Below are 21,117 nucleotides of genomic sequence, written 5' to 3'. Positions count from 1 at the left end.
GACACTACTACTACAGAGGAGAGGCTAGGTCTGACATTACTACTACAGAGGAGAGGCTAGGTCTGACACTACTACTACAGAGAAGAGGCTAGGTCTGACACTACTACTACAGAGGAGAGGCTAGGTCTGACACTACTACTACAGAGGAGACGCTAGGCTAGGTCTGACACTACTACTCCTACAGAGGAGACGCTAGGCTAGGTCTGACACTACTACTCCTACAGAGGAGACGCTAGGCTAGGTCTGACATTACTACTACTACAGAGGAGAGGCTAGGTCTGACACTACTACTACAGAGGAGAGGCTAGGCTAGGTCTGACACTACTACTACAGAGGAGAGGCTAGACTAGGTCTGACACTACTACTACAGAGGAGATGCTAGGCTAGGTCTGACACTACTACTACAGAGGAGAGGCTAGGCTAGGTCTGACACTACTACTACACATGAGACACTAGGCTAGGTCTGACACTACTACTACAGAGGAGAGGAGACGCTAGGCTAGGTCTGACACTACTACTACAGAGGAGAGGCTAGGTCTGACACTACTACTACAGAGGAGACGCTAGGTCTGACACTACTACTACAGAGGAGACGCTAGGTCTGACACTACTACTACAGAGGAGAGGCTAGGTCTGATACTACTACTCCTAAAGAGGAGACGCTAGGCTAGGTCTGACACTACTACTACAGAGGAGACGCTAGGTCTGATACTACTACTACAGAGGAGAGGCTAGGTCTGATACTACTACTCCTACAGAGGAGACGCTAGGCTAGGTCTGACACTACTACTACAGAGGAGACGCTAGGTCTGACACTACTACTACAGAGGAGACGCTAGGTCTGACACTACTACTACAGAGGAGACGCTAGGTCTGACACTACTACTACAGAGGAGACGCTAGGTCTGACACTACTACTACAGAGGAGACGCTAGGTCTGACACTACTACTACAGAGGAGACGCTAGGTCTGACACTACTACTACAGAGGAGAGGCTAGGTCTGATACTACTACTCCTAAAGAGGAGACGCTAGGCTAGGTCTGACACTACTACTCCTACAGAGGAGACGCTAGGCTAGGTCTGACACTACTACTACAGAGGAGAGGCTAGGCTAGGTCTGACACTACTACTACAGAGGAGACGCTAGGTCTGACACTACTACTACAGAGGAGACGCTAGGTCTGACACTACTACTACAGAGGAGACGCTAGGTCTGACACTACTACTACAGAGGAGACGCTAGGCTAGGTCTGACACTACTACTACAGAGGAGACGCTAGGTCTGACACTACTACTACAGAGGAGACGCTAGGCTAGGGTAGGTCTGACACTACTACTACAGAGGAGACGCTAGGCTAGGTCTGACACTACTACTACAGAGGAGATGCTAGGCTAGGTCTGACACTACTACTACAGAGGAGACGCTAGGCTAGGTCTGAAACTACTACAACAGAGGAGACGCTAGGCTAGGTCTGACACTACTACTACAGAGGAGAGGAGACGCTAGGCTAGGTCTGACACTACTACTACAGAGGAGACGCTAGGCTAGGGTAGGTCTGACACTACTACTACAGAGGAGATGCTAGGCTAGGTCTGACACTACTACTACAGAGGAGATGCTAGGCTAGGTCTGACACTACTACAACAGAGGAGACGCTAGGCTAGGTCTGACACTACTACTACAGAGGAGACGCTAGGCTAGGGTAGGTCTGACACTACTACTACAGAGGAGACGCTAGGCTAGGTCTGACACTACTACTACAGAGGAGATGCTAGGCTAGGTCTGACACTACTACTACTACAGAGGAGACGCTAGGCTAGGTCTGACACTACTACTCCTACAGAGGAGAGGAGACGCTAGGCTAGGTCTGACACTACTACTACAGAGGAGATGAGACGCTAGGCTAGGTCTGACACTACTACTCCTACAGAGGAGAGGAGATGCTAGGCTAAGTTAGCCATGACTAATACAGAGGAGAGGAGACGCTAGGCTAGGTTAATGACTCCTACAGACGAAAGGAGAGAGATACTAGGCTAGGTTAGCCATGACTAATACAGAGGAGAGGAGATGCTAGGCTAGGTCTGACACTACTACAGAGGAGAGGAGACGCCAGGCTAGGTCTGACACTCCTACAGAGGAGAGGAGACGCTAGGCTAGGTTAGCCATATGCTACAACATAACCCTGATGCTGCTGCTACTCTGTCTGTTGTTTACAATAGTTCTGCACCTGTGCATAATGTATTGCTTCATATATTATGAAAGGCTATTGGTAGTATTTTTCCCACTCCAGGTACACACAACTTAAAGTGATACTTGGGGATTTTGGCACTGGGGCATCTACTGCCCCAGAGTCCGATGAACTCATGGATACAATTTTATATCTCTCTGTCCAGTATGAAGGAAGTTAGAGGTAGTTTTGTGAGCCAATGCTAACTAGCGTTAGCACAATGACTAAGTATATGGGTAAAACCCCGAAAGTATTGTTTTAATGTGTCATAAAACATTATTGATAATGAGAGGCCACACACACACACACACACACACACACACACACACACACACACACACACACACACAGCAGTATGGAAGAAGAGGGAAATAAATGAAGACACAGTAGACCTCTTCAGCCTCCCTGTCACTAGAAGAGCATCTTGAGAGGATTAGGAAAGAGGAAAACACTTCTAGTTATTATAATCATCACTATTATTGGTTTAATATTGCTGTTTTGAAGTGGGGGGGGGGGGGGGGATAATACAATATACACATGGAGCATATTAATGGATCACATCAAGACAACAATCTTTCAGAGACAATAATATAGACAAGAACACACTCTGAGAGACCTGGAGTCTGTATGTTGTAAAAGTGTCATTATCTGCATAGAAGGATAAGGTCTGCTGATATTTACATGAGTAGTACTTTGCCACAACACTCATTGGATGACAAAGGAAAGGCTTGTCTGTCATTGGCTGAAGAGTGGGCAGCGTTTGGCAGAGATTGGACAATAGACATTCCAAGCAGGAAGGAACCCCAGGGATAGAGGTTCCGCTGAACAACAATGTCTAAAAGGGTGTGTCCCATATAACACCCTATTCCCTATGTAGTGCACTACTTTTGACCGGGGACCATAGGACTCTGGCAAAAAGTAGTGCACTACACAGGGAATAGGACGAAACCAAAGCCTCCATGTCAAAAGACAGGATCATCAAAACAATACATATATGAAGTATAAAATGAAAAAGTCATTATTAATAAAATATAATTTTTGATGGACAGCTATTTCTATGTACCTTATCCCCACTATAATAATCTAATAATTCTTCTGCTTTATAGAATTCATCCCCAGACACACATTTTAACTCTATAACACATTTGTTTCATCCTCCTAACAAAGCTTGGTATCTGTGTGAATGTCATGACATTGGCTTGGAGACGGCTATTGGTATGGTCACAATAGCTGTGGCCCACCTGTTGAATAGAGAGATACAGCAGTCTGTTATTGAACAGCCAGGGGCCACGGTGCCCCTGATCAGTAATCCAGTCCAGACAATGTAATGATACTGTTAGATGATAAAACAGCATTCATTTAAAGGTAGAGTGAGAGGTCTATGTATTGTAGAAGGACACAGGTGTTTCCTCTCTCTCTCTCGCTCTCTTCTCTTATTTCAATATGTCCAGCCAAGGTCTCAGAGTCCTCCTCCCTTCAATCAACACAACTCTTGTTCTTCTTGTCCTCTGGGACTCACATGGTCCCTAGAAGTTACACAGAGCTATGTTTGCTTTCTGTGCCCAAAGTCATGAGCTGTCCTGTCTTCCAGGCTAGAGGTCAACGTGATGTCTAGTGGGTAAGTGATTAGAACACATGCTGTGATTCCATGGTTACAGAGTTCCAAACTCAACAGTTCATGTGTGAGGTGGTGTCCTTTGGCTTGGACTGGTGGTTTCTAAGAGCTCTAACAGGGTGATGGTAAGAGGGTGATGAAATAAGGGTGATGAAAAGAGGGTGAGACATACAACAGAATGCAGAAACAACCTATGGTGGGAAGGGTGGAGAAGAGAGGAGAGAGTGGAAGAGGAGGTGAAAGGAGCTTTGGGACAGTTCATTGGGATCCATCCCTTTCTAGTCTTTCTCTCCTTCTCTCTCTCTCTCTCTCTTTCCCCCTCTCTCTCTCTCTCTCTCTCTCCCTCTCTCGCTCTCTGACTTCCTCACTCTCGTTTTGAAGAGTCTTTAAAGTAAGAGGAGTCTATCCAGCCTCCCCTTCCCATTCTACCAACCAGGGAACAAGGATACTGGTGACATCACTTCCTGGTCGTCACTGCACAAGCCACCAATCAGGGGACAGTTGCGAAGGGGAGAGGAAGCAAATGGCCGACCAATAGACAACAAACAAAACGAACAGCCTTTCTGTTCTGCATTCGCCTGCTTGTCGGTCAAGTCCTCCCTCAGGCAGCTTGAGTCATATAAAAGTCTCATTCAATTACTAGCAATGCATTTGTTTACTTTATTTATTTATATATTTCATGATTTATTTTTATTTATTTATTATTGTTATATAATCTTACACCCTTCATAGGCTACATGTCCTTCCATTCCAGCCCCTCTCTTCCCCATCGTCCAGACTCCCTCCCTTCCCCATCGTCCAGACTCCCTCCCTTCCCCATCGTCCAGACTCCCTCCCTTCCCCATCGTCCAGTCTCCCTCTCTTCCCCATCGTCCAGTCTCCCTCCCTTCCCCATCGTCCAGTCTCCCTCTCTTCCCCATCGTCCAGACTCCCTCCCTTCCCCATCGTCCAGTCTCCCTCCCTTCCCCATCGTCCAGACTCCCTCTCTTCCCCATCGTCCAGACTCCCTCACTTCCCCATCGTCCAGACCCCCTCCCTTCCCCATCGTCCAGACTCCCTCTCTTCCCCATCGTCCAGACTCCCTCCCTTCCCCATCGTCCAGTCTCCCTCTCTTCCCCATCGTCCAGACTCCCTCCCTTCCCCATCGTCCAGACTCCCTTCCTTCCCCATCGTCCAGTCTCCCTCCCTTCCCCATCGTCCAGACTCCCTCTCTTCCCCATCGTCCAGACTCCCTTCCTTCCCCATGTGAAACCGTCCGTCCATCCATCGTCCAGACTCCCTCCCTTCCCCATCGTCCAGACTCCCTCTCTTCCCCATCGTCCAGACCCCCCCCCTCCCTTCGCTACTTGCAGACAAACTGATCCACTAGTGAAGTGCACCTCTTACACTTGACATAACAACACCAGTGGAACTTGCAGTGACATCTCTCATGCTTATAGGTCTTGAACTGGTCGTATCCTCTCCCACAGCACATGAGTTCACAGCCATCCATCCCCTCCGACGTCTTGTTGCAGAGTCTCCCCAGGGTTCCCATGGAGCCGGTGGTGTCGTTCTTCAGACAGTAGTCTGGGCTCTGGTCGGTGTAGACCAGATCCTCGGGCGTCGGGACGTTGAAGCGTTTATCTACCTGCTCCAGTTTCCCTTTGCGTCCGATGCGCATGGCGGCGGCGCTGTCGTACTTCTCCTTCAGAAACTCTCCGACGCGGCGGAAGTCTGCCAGCTGGAGCCAGCACGTCTTCAGGCTACAGGAGCCGGACACGCCGTGACACTTACACGCCACGTTGGCCAGGTTATACACCGACTGGGAGAGGAGAGAGAGGGAGATTAGGAATGGTCCAAGAATAATTCAAATACACAATGACACATGAAGAGCTTGAAAACTCTTCATTAACATTAAGTGGTTTTCCCTTCCTGACACGTATTAAGCATTCTGACTGTGTGGAGTTTGGTTGCTTTCTGGTAAATTGGTGCGACACGGCTGCCCTCTAGTGGTTGAATTAAAACATTACACCCTGAGAGTGCCTCTTCCTCCTAACACAGCAGAGCACTGCCAGAGAGAGAGAGAGAGAGAGAGAGAGAGAGAGAGAGAGAGAGCCCCAGGGTGTTTCACTTTACACTCTATTGTCTAACAGAGAGGCAGCCAGGGGGATTGTTTTGGGAAACAATGGGGGGGACTGGAGAATGGGGAATGGAGAATGGCCATACGGTCCTAAACTACATAACAAACCTTTAGTTTAGTGCACTGAAAGATTCCCGCTGATCTACACAGAGAAGCTTCCAGCTGGTTCAATACCACAACCTAAACTAAACAAACAGTTGACTTTAAAATAACACACAGAACCAGCAGAGGAAATGTACCTATTGTCCAAACTAGTCAGACAATTCCACACTGTACATATAGACGTTGGGATCAAGGTGAAGGTGGGGAGAGAGTTCAAACAGTCACTGACCATTAGATCCGGCCCTTAGAGGACATGTCTGAAGCACAAGACACACACACACACACACACACACACACACACACACACACACACACACACACACACACACACACACACACACACACACACACTCTCTCTCTTAAGCAAGTAAAGAAACATGACTTAAAAGCAACAGACTGTCTTTAAAAATCCCAACTTTACAACTATGCCACTTTGTTTACATACTCATCTCATATGTATATACTGCACTCAATACCATCTACTGCATCTTGCCTATGCCGCTCTGTACCATCACTCATTCATATATTATTTTTCCCCTTACACTTGTGTCTATAAGGTAGTAGTTTTGGAATTGTTAGCTAGATTACTTGTTGGTTATTACTGCATCGTCGGAACTAGAAGCACAAGCATTTCGCTACACTCGCATTAACATCTGCTAACCATGTGTATGTGACAAATAACATTTGATTTGATTTGATTTGACTTACAAAAATGACTTGTGGTGACCATCTTTGGGTGTTGCTGATAGTTTTCCTTTTTTGGATTTACAAGCACTCATCTGAGGAGTGACATTAAACTAGTAGAAAACAGAGAGGATAACTGGTGATATTAAACTAGTGGAAAACAGAGAGGACGACTGGTGATATTAAACTAGTGGAAAACAGAGAGGACGACTGGTGATATTAAACTAGTGGAAAACAGAGAGGACGACTGGTGATATTAAACTAGTAGAAAACAGAGAGGACGACTGGTGATATTAAACTAGTGGAAAACAGAGAGGACGACTGGTGATATTAAACTAGTGGAAAACAGAGAGGACGACTGGTGATATTAAACTAGTGGAAAACAGAGAGGACGACTGGTGATATTAAACTAGTAGAAAACAGAGAGGACGACTGGTGATATTAAACTAGTGGAAAACAGAGAGGACGACTGGTGATATTAAACTAGTAGAAAACAGAGAGGACGACTGGTGATATTAAACTAGTGGAAAACAGAGAGGACGACTGGTGATATTAAACTAGTGGAAAACAGAGAGGACGACTGGTGATATTAAACTAGTGGAAAACAGAGAGGACGACTGGTGATATTAAACTAGTAGAAAACAGAGAGGACGACTGGTGATATTAAACTAGTGGAAAACAGAGAGGACGACTGGTGATATTAAACTAGTAGAAAACAGAGAGGACGACTGGTGATATTAAACTAGTGGAAAACAGAGAGGACAACTGGTGATATTAAACTAGTGGAAAACAGAGAGGACGACTGGTGATATTAAACTAGTGGAAAACAGAGAGGACGACTGGTGATATTAAACTAGTGGAAAACAGAGAGGACCTGGTGATATTAAACTAGTGGAAAACAGAGAGGACGACTGGTGATATTAAACTAGTGGAAAACAGAGAGGACGACTGGTGATATTAAACTAGTAGAAAACAGAGAGGACGACTGGTGATATTAAACTAGTGGAAAACAGAGAGGACGACTGGTGATATTAAACTAGTGGAAAACAGAGAGGACGACTGGTGATATTAAACTAGTGGAAAACAGAGAGGACGACTGGTGATATTAAACTAGTAGAAAACAGAGAGGACGACTGGTGATATTAAACTAGTGGAAAACAGAGAGGACGACTGGTGATATTAAACTAGTAGAAAACAGAGAGGACGACTGGTGATATTAAACTAGTGGAAAACAGAGAGGACGACTGGTGATATTAAACTAGTGGAAAACAGAGAGGACGACTGGTGATATTAAACTAGTGGAAAACAGAGAGGACGACTGGTGATATTAAACTAGTAGAAAACAGAGAGGACGACTGGTGATATTAAACTAGTGGAAAACAGAGAGGACGACTGGTGATATTAAACTAGTAGAAAACAGAGAGGACGACTGGTGATATTAAACTAGTGGAAAACAGAGAGGACAACTGGTGATATTAAACTAGTGGAAAACAGAGAGGACGACTGGTGATATTAAACTAGTGGAAAACAGAGAGGACGACTGGTGATATTAAACTAGTGGAAAACAGAGAGGACCTGGTGATATTAAACTAGTGGAAAACAGAGAGGACGACTGGTGATATTAAACTAGTGGAAAACAGAGAGGACGACTGGTGATATTAAACTAGTGGAAAACAGAGAGGACGACTGGTGATATTAAACTAGTGGAAAACAGAGAGGACGACTGGTGATATTAAACTAGTGGAAAACAGAGAGGACGACTGGTGATATTAAACTAGTGGAAAACAGAGAGGACGACTGGTGATATTAAACTAGTGGAAAACAGAGAGGACGACTGGTGATATTAAACTAGTGGAAAACAGAGAGGACCTGGTGACATTAAACTAGTAGAAAACAGAGAGGACGACTGGTGATATTAAACTAGTGGAAAACAGAGAGGACGACTGGTGATATTAAACTAGTGGAAAACAGAGAGGACGACTGGTGATATTAAACTAGTGGAAAACAGAGAGGACGACTGGTGATATTAAACTAGTAGAAAACAGAGAGGACGACTGGTGATATTAAACTAGTAGAAAACAGAGAGGACGACTGGTGATATTAAACTAGTGGAAAACAGAGAGGACCTGGTGATATTAAACTAGTGGAAAACAGAGAGGACGACTGGTGATATTAAACTAGTGGAAAACAGAGAGGACGACTGGTGATATTAAACTAGTAGAAAACAGAGAGGACGACCGGTGATATTAAACTAGTGGAAAACAGAGAGGACGACTGGTGATATTAAACTAGTGGAAAACAGAGAGGACAACTGGTGATATTAAACTAGTGGAAAACAGAGAGGACGACTGGTGATATTAAACTAGTGGAAAACAGAGAGGACGACTGGTGATATTAAACTAGTGGAAAACAGAGAGGACGACTGGTGATATTAAACTAGTGGAAAACAGAGAGGACGACTGGTGATATTAAACTAGTGGAAAACAGAGAGGACGACTGGTGATATTAAACTAGTGGAAAACAGAGAGGACCTGGTGATATTAAACTAGTGGAAAACAGAGAGGACGACTGGTGATATTAAACTAGTGGAAAACAGAGAGGACGACTGGTGATATTAAACTAGTGGAAAACAGAGAGGATGACTGGTGATATTAAACTAGTAGAAAACAGAGAGGACGACTGGTGATATTAAACTAGTGGAAAACAGAGAGGACGACTGGTGATATTACACACGCTCACATGCCTGATACACACGTGTGTTCAGAAACGTGTCCATGTGAACCAAATGAACCAAATGTCCGACACAAAAGCAAAGCTTCTGAATAAATGCCAGAGACAGGCTCCTCAAGTGAGAAAGAGAAAGGGACAGAGAAGTGAGAGAGAAAAAAGAGAGGAGAGGAGAAGAGAGGAGTGAGGGATAGAGGGAGTGGGGGACTATTTAGAGGTCTTTGTGTCTGTGCAGTGTCCTGTGGGCCCAATGACCTTAACCACTGGGCACGATGACATCAAAGCACCCCTTCATCACTCTGTTTTGCTCTTTCTCTCTCCCTGCCTCTTTCCCTCTCTCCCTTTCTCTTTCCCTCTCTCCCTGCCTCTTTCCCTCTTTCCCTGCCTCTTTCCCTCTCTCCCTTTCTCTTTCCCTCTCTCCCTTTCTCTTTCCCTCTCTCCCTGCCTCTTTCCCTCTCTCCCTTTCTCTTTCCCTCTCTCCATTTCTCTTTCCCTCTCTCCCTTTCTCTTTCCCTCTCTCCCTTTCCCTTTCCCTCTCTCCATTTCTCTTTCCCTCTCTCCCTTTCCCTTTCCCTCTCTCCATTTCTCTTTCCCTCTCTCCCTTTCCCTCTCTCCCTTTCTCTTTCCCTCTCTCCCTTTCTCTTTCCCTCTCTCCCTTTCTCTTTCCCTCTCTCCCTTTCTCTTTCCCTCTCTCCCTCTCTCTTTCCCTGCCTCTTTCCCTCTCCATTTCTCTTTCCCTCTCTCCCTTTCTCTTTCCCTCTCTCCATTTCTCTTTCCCTCTCTCCCTGCCTCTCTTTCCCTCTCTCCATTTCTCTTTCCCTCTCTCCCTCTCTCTTTCCCTGCCTCTTTCCCTCTCTCCCTTTCTCTTTCCCTCTCTCCATTTCTCTTTCCCTCTCTCCATTTCTCTTTCCCTCTCTCCCTTTCTCTTTCCCTCTCTCCCTTTCTCTTTCCCTCTCTCCATTTCTCTTTCGCTCTCTCCCTTTCTCTTTCCCTGCCTCTCTTTTGCTGTCTCCCTCTCTTTTGCTGTCTCCCTCTCTTTTGCTGTCTCCCTCTCATTCTCTCTCTCCATAGAGCTTCTCTCCATATAGCTTCTCTCCATATAGCTTCCCTCCATGTAGCTTCCCTCCATATAGCTTATCTCCATATAGCTTCTCTCCATATAGCTTCTCTTCATATAGCTTCTCTCCATATAGCTTCCCTCCATATAGCTTCTCTCCATATAGCTTCTCTCCATATAGCTTCTCTCCATATAGCTTCTCTCCATGTAGCTTCTCTCCATGTAGCTTCTCACCATATAGCTTCTCTCCATATAGCTTCTCACCATATAGCTTCTCTCCATATAGCTTCTCTCCATATAGCTTCTCACCATATAGCTTCTCTCCATATAGCTTCTCACCATATAGCTTCTCACCATATAGCTTCCCTCCATATAGCTTCCCTGCATGTAGCTTCCCTCCATATAGCTTCCCTGCATTATTTTGTAAAGGAAGAGAAGTGGAGCACAGAAATACCTCTGCCCCCCACTTTCTCAATAGGCAGCTGTTGACACCCCTTCTGCATACCTGTTTGTTTACCCAGAGACAGAGAGAGAGAGATACCTGATACCTTTCTAACACCTTTCCCCCAACAGCCTGTCAACTCCCACACCTGGATGACTGTGCACCTGCAAATCCAGGTTCTCTTTCTGGTATCCTAACACTGAACTGGTTATTACATTCTAATCCACAAGGGGGCGATAACTCCCATTCATACTTGTGGCTTCACTACTTGAGGCTTTCCAAGGCTACTAACTCAACACAAAGTGTAACACAAATTCTTCTCACCCTTTTGTCACGATCATGGCTAGTTTGTATACGGCTTATGTCAAATTGACGTCAAAAGTAGATTTTTTTTTTGTTGCATTTTAGCTAACCCTTTTCCTAACCTTGACCTAATTATCCTAACCTGCTACGTAAGTTCTCCTAACCTGTTACGTAAGTTCTCCTAACCTGTTACGTAAGTTCTCCTAACCTGCTACGTAAGTTCTCCTAACCTGCTACGTAGGTTCTCCTAACCTGCTACGTAAGTTCTCCTAACCTGCTACGTAAGTTCTCCTAACCTGTTACGTAAGTTCTCCTAACCTGTTACGTAAGTTCTCCTAACCTGCTACGTAAGTTCTCCTAACCTGCTACGTAGGTTCTCCTAACCTGCTACGTAAGTTCTCCTAACCTGCTACGTAAGTTCTCCTAACCTGCTACGTAAGTTCTCCTAACCTGCTACGTAAGTTCTCCTCACCTGCTACGTAAGTTCTCCTAACCTGCTACGTAAGTTCTCCTAACCTGCTACGTAAGTTCTCCTAACCTGCTACGTAAGTTCTCCTAACCTGTTACGTAAGTTCTCCTAACCTGTTACGTAAGTTCTCCTAACCTGCTACGTAAGTTCTCCTAACCTGCTACGTAGGTTCTCCTAACCTGCTACGTAAGTTCTCCTAACCTGCTACGTAAGTTCTCCTAACCTGCTACGTAAGTTCTCCTCACCTGCTACGTAAGTTCTCCTAACCTGCTATGTAAGTTCTCCTAACCTGCTATGTAAGTTCTCCTAACCTGCTACGTAAGTTCTCCTAACCTGCTATGTAAGTTCTCCTAACCCGCTACGTAAGTTCTCCTAACCTGCTACGTAAGTTCTCCTAACCTGCTACGTAAGTTCTCCTAACCCGCTACGTAAGTTCTCCTAACCTGCTATGTAAGTTCTCCTAACCTGCTACGTAAGTTCTCCTAACCTGCTATGTAAGTTCTCCTAACCCGCTACGTAAGTTCTCCTAACCTGCTACGTAAGTTCTCCTAACCTGCTACGTAAGTTCTCCTAACCTGCTACGTAAGTTCTCCTAACCTGCTACGTAAGTTCTCCTAACCTGCTACGTAAGTTCTCCTAACCTGCTACGTAAGTTCTCCTAACCCGCTTTGAAAAGTATATTCTGATGAATTCTGACATCAGCTGTATGCCTTTTAGCCAAAGTCTTTTCTCACCCCTCACCCCTCACCCCTCCTACTACCCAGCAGGGATACCACTCTGCACCCTGCAATCCAGGATATGACCCCTGACCTTTCTAGAACTCTGGAGCCTTCCACAGCATTCTATCCCCCATTACTCATAGTAAACTGGGTCAGAGTGGGTCTAACAGAAGGATTCATAGGGGCCTTTCAGAAGCTCAACTTATCTTAGCCACCCTTGTTATAAAAAGACCCACTGAAGTAAACCTAAAGCCCTTACTGTACCCCGGCATATATGCAGACCTGGTTCAATGAGAAGCACACTTGACTCGGGGGCTTCCATTCTCCTCTTGACTGATGAGTTAATTGCAGGGTGTAACAGGTTATAACGGTGTGTGTGTCAGGGAGGACTGTGTTGGTCATAGTGTCTCCTGTCCTTGTCTGTCCTTACAGCTGTTTAACCTGCTGGGTGCATCTACACTGGAGCTGACGTCACACACATGCACGCACACACACACACACACACACGCACGCGCACACACACACACACGCATGCATGCACGCACACGTGCACGCGCACACACATACACACACACACAGTCATCCTTCCATGTCGAGGGCATGCTTCCCGGGTCAGGCATAATAGGGCCAGCTCAGACAGGGTGAAAGGTGGGAGATGGAGGGGTAAGTAAATAAACCCCCCAGAGGTGAGGAGATAACAGAGGGAACAGAGGAGGGGGGAGAGGAGGGGGGAGAAAGGGGGGAGTATCAAGGAGTAAAAAAGAACAAGTGTAACCAGCAGAATGACATGGGTCATCCCAGTGACACGTTCACTGCTATCAATGTTTCAAGACGACAGTTGTAATATTCAGCATCGCTTCTGAAGTCTTGTGTCTCACAGAGAGAGTGAAGGAAAGTGGGACTGAAGTCTTGTGTCTCACAGAGAGAGTGAAGGAAAGTGGGACTGAAGTCTTGTGTCTCACAGAGAGAGTGAAGGGAAGTGGGACTGAAGTCTTGTGTCTCACAGAGAGAGTGAAGGGAAGTGGGACTGAAGTCTTGTGTCTCACAGAGAGAGTGAAGGGAAGTGGGACTGAAGTCTTGTGTCTCACAGAGAGAGTGAAGGGAAGTGGGACTGAAGTCTTGTGTCTCACAGAGAGAGTGAAGGGAAGTGGGACTGAAGTCTTGTGTCTCACAGAGAGAGTGAAGGGAAGTGGGACTGAAGTCTTGTGTCTCACAGAGAGAGTGAAGGGAAGTGGGACTGAAGTCTTGTGTCTCACAGAGAGAGTGAAGGGAAGTGGGACTGAAGTCTTGTGTCTCACAGAGAGAGTGAAGGGAAGTGGGACTGAAGTCTTGTGTCTCACAGAGAGAGTGAAGGGAAGTGGGACTGAAGTCTTGTGTCTCACAGAGAGAGTGAAGGGAAGTGGGACTGAAGTCTTGTGTCTCACAGAGAGAGTGAAGGGAAGTGGGACTGAAGTCTTGTGTCTCACAGAGAGAGTGAAGGGAAGTGGGACTGACGTTCCAAAGTGCAGACCCCAAACCTGCTTCGCCAGGTGTGTGTGTGTGGACATGTCTAACTATAGAATAGCAAACAAACAAAAATTTAACAAACTGGGGACATTTTGTTGGTCCCCACAAGGTCAAATGCTATTTCTAGGGAGTTTAGGGTTAAGGTTAGGTTAGGGTTAGGAGCTAGGGTTAGTTTTAGGGTTAGGGTTAGGAGCTAGGGTTAGTTTTAGGGTTAGGGTTAGGAGCTAGGGTTAGTTTTAGGGTTAGGGTTAGGAGCTAGGGTTAGGAGCTAGGGTTAGTTTTAGGGTTAGGGTTAGGAGCTAGGTTAGGAGCTAGGGTTAGGAGCTAGGGTTAGTTTTAGGGTTAGGAGCTAGGGTTAGGTGTTAGGGTTAGTTTTAGGGTTAGGAGCTAGGGTTAGGAGCTAGGGTTAGTTTTAGGGTTAAGATTAGGTTTAGGGTTAGGTGTTAGGTTTAGTTTTAGGGTTAGGGTTAGGAGCTAGGGTTAGGAGCTAGGGTTAGTTTTAGGGTTAGCGTTAGGAGCTAGGGTTAGGAGCTAGGGTTCATTTTAGGATTAGGGTTAGGAGCTAGGGTTAGGAGCTAGGGTTAGGAGCTAGGGTTAGTTTTAGGGTTAGGAGCTAGGGTTAGGAGCTAGGGTTAGGAGCTAGGGTTAGTTTTAGGGTTAGGGTTAGGAGCTAGGGTTAGGAGCTAGGGTTAGTTTTAGGGTTAGGTGCTAGAGTTAGGAGCTAGGGTTAGTTTTAGGATTAGGAGCTAAGGTTAGGAGCTAGGGTTAGTTTTAGGGTTAGGGTTAAGAGCTAGGGTTAGGAGCTAGGGTTAGTTTTAGGGTTAAGGTTAGGAGCTAGGGTTAGTTTTAGGGTTAAGGTTAGGTTTAGGGTTAGGAGCTAGGGTTAGGCGCTAGGGTTAGTTTTAGGGTTAGGAGCTAGGGTTAGGTGTTAGGGTTAGTTTTAGGGTTAGGAGCTAGGGTTAGGAGCTTGGGTTAGGTGTTAGGGTTAGTTTTAGGGTTAGGAGCTAGGGTTAGTTTTAGGGTTAAGGTTAGGAGCTAGAGTTAGGAGCTAGGGTTAGTTTTAGGGTTAAGATTAGGAGCTAGGGTTAGTTTTAGGGTTAGGAGCTAAGGTTTAGGGTTAAGGTTAGGGTTAGGGTAAGGGTACAGGTTAGGGGTTAAGGAAAATAGGATTTTGAATGGGACTGATTTGTATGTCCCCACAGGGTCAGCTGGGTTAGGGTTAGGGTTAGGGTTAGGGTACAGGTTAGGGGTTAAGGAAAATAGGATTTTGAATGGGACTGATTTGTATGTCCCCACAAGGTCAGCTGCACAAGACTGTGTGTCAGACAGCGCCGCTCTGTTTTTGATGTGTGTCAGAGAGACACTGAGCCCACGAGACTGGAACGGTGAAACCTCCCTCACACACCCAGCTAGTGTCACTGTCTCCCCCCGTCTCCCCCCTGTCTCCCCCTGGTCTCCCCCCGTCTCCCCCCGTCTCCCCCCCATGTCTCCCCCCTTGTCTCCCCGTTTCCCTGTCACGGAGACCAGACGGCTAAGAGGTCCATCAGGCTGTGACTTCCCAGATACGCCCCTGTCACTTCCACAAAAGGCCCCGGTCCCTCCCGGCCCCCTCCATCCCTTCCTCACTCCCTGGCCCCCCGCTCCCTCCCTCCCGGCCCCCTCCCTCCCGGCCCCCTCCATCCCCTCCTCACTCCCTGGCCCCCCGCTCCCTCCCTCCCTCCCGGCCCCCTCCATCCCCTCCTCACTCCCTGGCCCCCCGCTCCCCCCCTCCCTCCCTCCCGGCCCCCTCCATCCCCTCCTCACTCCCTGGCCCCCCGCTCCCCCCCTCCCTCCCTCCCGGCCCCCTCCATCCCCCCCTCCCTCCCTCCTGGCCCGTCCATGCAAGACAAATCCCTGGCAGGACAAGCCTGGCAGAACAGCCAGCTAGTTACTGAGAGAAGAGAGAGATTTCAGGGCAGAGAAAGGAAGTTAAAGAGACACCCGGGAGAACAGAGGGATGAGAACAGATGAAACAGACCGCGCCACACCCTGTTCACTCATCCCTCTCATCCCGTCTTCCGTCTGGGCCGGACGACAACAATAACACAGAGAAAAACCCTTGTCACTCAAACCTACTGAGCCCATAATCTTACATGGGGGGGGGGGGGGGGGGGGGGGCTCTGTCAAAGTATCAGATACGGGTTGAGGCTCATTGGCCAGATTGCAAACCCAAAACCCTCTGAGCTAATGGATTAGATGTAATCTCCTCTATCCTTACCAAATGGTGCCCCCCCGTCACACACACACACACACACATGGTTACAAGAACGTGTCACACACCCAGTCACACACACAGGTACGCACACACACACACACACACACACACCCTTCCCTTCTCTCATATACGGCCCCACAGGGACCCTCAGCAGCACCCTCTCCCCAGGCCTTGACCCCATGACCTCTGTGGAACTCTAAACACACACACACACACACACACACACACACACACACACACACACACACACACACACAAAGGCACTCCCATAACCAGTGAGAGAGGGCCTGTAAAGGCTCTGCTGTAAACAGTTGAAATAAAACCTGCAGTCTACTTAAAGACCACCACATGTTCAACAGACCTCCAGCTTCAGATGACCTCCTGTACTGGCACCACGAGGCAGTTTGACCTTTTACCAGACCAGAGGGGCTGCATCCCAAAAGGTTCCCTATTCCCTACATAGTGCACTACTTTTCCCAAGCGTCAGTTTTTCCGGACAGAAGGATGGGAGAGTGATAAGCCGGTGGGGGCATTAATAACCACCTGGATGTGTCAAACATTTTAAAAAGACATTTCAAATGTCTCTCACTCTTTCTCTCTCCTCTCTCTCTCTCTCTTTCTTTCACTCTTTCTCTCTCTCTCTCTCTCTCTCTCTCTCTCTCTCTCTCCTCTCTCTCTCTCTCTCTCTTTCTCTCTCTCTCTCCCTCTGTCTCTCTCTCTTTCTCTCTCCTCTCTCTCTCTCTCTCTCTCTTTCTCTCTCTCCCTCTGTCTCTCTCTCTCTCTGTCTGTCTGTCTCTCTCTCTCTGTCCTCTCTTCCTTTCACACCCTCTCTCTCTATCAGTCCTCTCTCTGTCTTTCACACCCCCTCTCTCCATCAGTCCTCTCTCTGCCTTTCACACACCCCCTCTCGCCATCAGTCCTCTCTCTCTCTATCTCTCTGCTTTTCACACCCTCTCTCTCTCTCTCTATCTCTCTCTCTGTCCTCTCTGCCTTTCACAACCTCTCTCTCTCTCTCTCTGTCCTCACTCCATTCTCCCTCTCTTTCTCTCCACCCCCCTCCCCCCATCCCTCGCTTCTTCTCTATCTCTCTCTGAATAGCATTGGTCTTGAGGGTGAAATGACTGTCAAGACTATAATGCTCCTGGCCTCTCCTCTGAACTGTGAGTCTTTCTGTGAGCTCTGTGAGTCTTTCTCTGTGGTGATGAATGTCAACAGTGCTGTGTTTGTTTTGGAAGGTATTAATGCTTTTAGCTTAACACACAGACACACAGAGACAGACTCCTCCCTAAACAACTCAACAGCTCTTAGACCGGGAGGGTGGGCAGGGAGACAGGTTGAGACCAGTGCTTCCTCCTCCATCGGCTCTATTGAAAACCTCAGGTCACTCCGGAGGGCGGAGAAAGAGAGGGAGATGAAATGTCAGGTTCAGTATAAAGCAGGCAGGCAGTGCTTAAGTCTCTAACTGGGGATTCAGGCAGTGCTTAAGTCTCTAACTGGGGATTCAGGCAGTGCTTAAGTCTCTAACTGGGGATTCAGGCAGTGGTTAAGTCTCTAACTGGGGATTCAGGCAGTGGTTAAGTCTCTAACTGGGGATTCAGGCAGTGGTTTAGTCTCTAACTGGGGATTCAGGCAGTGGTTAAGTCTCTAACTGGGGATTCAGGCAGTGGTTAAGTCTCTAACTGGGGATTCAGGCAGTGGTTAAGTCTCTAACTGGGGATTCAGGCAGTGGTTAAGTCTCTAACTGTGGATTCAGGCAGTGGTTAAGTCTCTAACTGTGGATTCAGGCAGTGGTTAGGTCTCTAACTGGGGATTCAGGCAGTGGTTAAGTCTCTAACTGGGGATTCAGGCAGTGGTTAAGTCTCTAACTGGGGATTCGGGCAGTGGTTTAGTCTCTAACTGGGGATTCAGGCAGTGGTTAAGTCTCTAACTGGGGATCCAGGCAGTGGTTAAGTCTCTAACTGGGGATTCAGGCAGTGGTTAGGTCTCTAACTGGAGATTCAGGCAGTGGTTAAGTCTCTAACTGGGGATTCAGGCAGTGGTTAGGTCTCTAACTGGGGATTCAGGCAGTGGTTAAGTCTCTAACTGGGGATTCAGCCAGTGGTTAAGTCTCTAACTGGGGATTCAGGCTGTGGTTTAGTCTCTATAACTAGCTGTGGATTCAGGCTGTGGTTTAGTCTCTATAACTAGCTGTGGATTCGGGCAGTGGTTAAGTCTCTATAACTAGCTGTGGATTCGGGCAGTGGGTCGGGGTGAGTGGCCCCGTTACCTCTGAGGAATGTTCGGTGACCTTTCGACCCCACCAGACTCCAAGGGTGTTAGCCCCACTGACAGCACACACACACACACACACACACACACACACACGCACACACACTACAGGCTGCAGCAGAGCAGAGGCCATTTGGGTGCCCCCAATAAATTATTTCCCCCCCTACCTTCCCCTTACTCTATCTCCCTACCCCCATCCTCTACCCTACCTGACCCTACTCCCAACCCTACCTGTCCCTACCCTACCCCCTACCCTACCTGTCCACACCCTACCCCCTACCCTACCTGTCCCTACCCTACCTGTCCCTACCCTACCTATCCCTACCCTACCCTACCCTACCCCCTACCCTACCTGTCCCTACTCTACCCCCTACCCGACCCTACCCTACCCTCTACCCTACCTGTCCCTACCCTACCTATCCCTATCCTACCCCCTACCCTACCTGTCCCTACTCCCTACCCTACCTGACCCTACCCAACCCTACCCTACCCTCTACCGTACCTATCCCTACCCTACCCTACCCTACCTGTCCCTACTCTACCCCCTACCCGACCCTACCCCTACCCTACTCTACCCCCTACCCTACCCCCTACTCTACCCCCACCCTACTCTACCCCCTACCCTACCCTACCCTACCCCCTACCCTACTCAACCACCTACCCTACTCTTTCCCCTACCCTACTCTACCCCCTACCCTACTCTACCCCCTACCCTACTCTACCCTCTACCCTACACTACCCTACTCTACCCCATACCCTACTCTACACCCTACCCTACTCTACACCCTACCCTACTCTACCCCTACCCTACTCTACCCCCTACCCTACTCTACCCTCTACCCTACACTACCCTACCCTACTCTACCCCCTAGCCTACCCTACCCCCTACCCTACCCCTTACCCTACTCTACCCCCTACCCTACTCTACCCTACAGTACCCTACTCTACCCCCTAGCCTAGCCTACCCTACCCCCTACCCTACTCTACCCCCTACCCTACTCTACCCTCTACTCTACACTACTCTACACCCTACCCTACCCTACTCTACCCCCTACCCTACCCTACCCTTCTCTACTCCCTACCCTACCCTTCTCTACTCCCTACCCTACCCTACCCTACTCTACCCCATACCCTACTCTACACCCTACCCTAGTCTACCCTACCCTACCCTATCCCCTACCCTACTCTACCCCCTACCCTACTCTACCCTCTACCCTACAGTACCCTACTCTACCCCCTAGCCTACCCCCTACCCTACCCCCTACCCTACTCTACCCCCTACCCTACTCTACCCTCTACCCTACACTACTCTACCCCCTACCCTACCCTACCCTACCCTACTCTACCCCCTACCCTACCCTACCCTACCCTTCTCTACCCCCTACCCTACCCCTAACTATTTTTTGAGACATGGATTGTGTGTGTGCCATTCAGAGGGTGAATTGAAGTGCCTTTGAACAGGGTATGGTAGTAAGTGCCACCGGTTTGAGTCAAGAACTGCAACGCTACTGGAATTTTCACGCTCAACAGTTTCCCTGTGTGTATCAAGAATGGTCCACCACCCAAAGGACATCCAGCCAACTTATCACAACTGTGGGAAGCACTGGAGTCAACATGGGCCAGCCTCCCTGTGGAACTCTTTAGACACCTTGTATAGTCCATGCCCCGTTCGTGAATTGAGGCTGTTCTGAAGGCAAAAGGGGGTGCAACCCAATATTAGGATGGTGTTCCTAATGTTTTGTCCAGTCAGAGAGAGGGGGAAAAGGGCACCATGTGGGACTGAGTTTTAGAGCAGTCCTCTGGAGTTTAGTTTGTTAGTTTAGCCGACGCTTTGGGTTTCCCCTAGGATCTCATTCACACATTGACCTTGCACAAAAATAAACCAACAATTAGGAAGCTAAGCAAACCTTGGAGTTCTCTCTCTCTTTCTTCCTTCCTTTCTCGACGCATCTCTCTCTCTATGTATCTCTCTCTCTTTCTCTCTCTGTTTCTCTCTCTATGTATCTCTCTCTCTCTCTCTCTCTTTCTCTCTCTGTTTCTCTCTCTCTGTCTCTCTCTCTGTTTCTCTCTCTCTCTCTCTCTCGCTCTCTCTCTCTGTCTCAAACCATGGGGATGTTGTAAAAGACACTGAGAGTGCTTCCTTCTTGTCTAGGAGCTACTCTTGGGTTTCTGGGCCCTCCTCCTGTCCAAATAAAGACAGTGTTTCTTTCTCTCTTTCTTTTCTCTCTGTCTCTGCCTCTCCCTCCATGTCGGTCAGTCAAACCTTGTTTGTTTCTGGGCCCTCCTCATTCAAGGGGTTTTCTTTATTTGTATTATTTTTTACATTGTAGAATAATAGTGAAGACATCAACACTATGAAATAACACATATGGAATCATGTAGTAACCAAAAGTGTTAAATAAATCAAAATATATTTTGGATTTGATATTCTTTAAAGTAGCCAGCCTTTGCCTTGATGACAGCTTTGCACACTCTTGGCATTCTCTCAACCAGCTTCACCTGGAATGCTTTTCCAACAGTCTTGAAGGAGTTCCCACATATGCTGAGCACTTGTTGGATGCTTTTCCTTTACTCTGCGGTCCAACTCCTCCCAAACCATCTCAATTGGGTTGAGATCAAGTGA

The 21,117-nt window shown here is 47.7% G+C and overlaps 1 protein-coding gene across 2 annotated transcripts in view; it reads right to left on the bottom strand.

The window, feature by feature from the left end:
- Nucleotides 1-2,687: 2,687 nt before the first annotated feature.
- The window catches only part of LOC149970078 (protein Wnt-5b), a 224,793-nt gene continuing 206,363 nt past the window's right edge, over nt 2,688-21,117 (bottom strand). For both annotated transcript variants that reach the window (XM_090228736.1, XM_090228737.1), the window contains one exon: nt 2,688-5,645. In XM_090228736.1, the coding sequence (XP_090084862.1) occupies nt 5,187-5,645 (459 nt within the window). In that variant the 3' untranslated portion in view covers nt 2,688-5,186. The remainder of the gene's footprint in view (nt 5,646-21,117) is intronic.

Source organism: Oncorhynchus mykiss, unplaced genomic scaffold, assembly GCF_057628025.1.
Source record: "Oncorhynchus mykiss isolate SJ-2025 unplaced genomic scaffold, ASM5762802v1 scaffold96, whole genome shotgun sequence".
NCBI lineage: Eukaryota > Metazoa > Chordata > Actinopteri > Salmoniformes > Salmonidae > Oncorhynchus > Oncorhynchus mykiss.
Note: the sequence above shows the minus strand (reverse complement) of the source record. Positions and strands in the feature narration are given on the sequence as shown.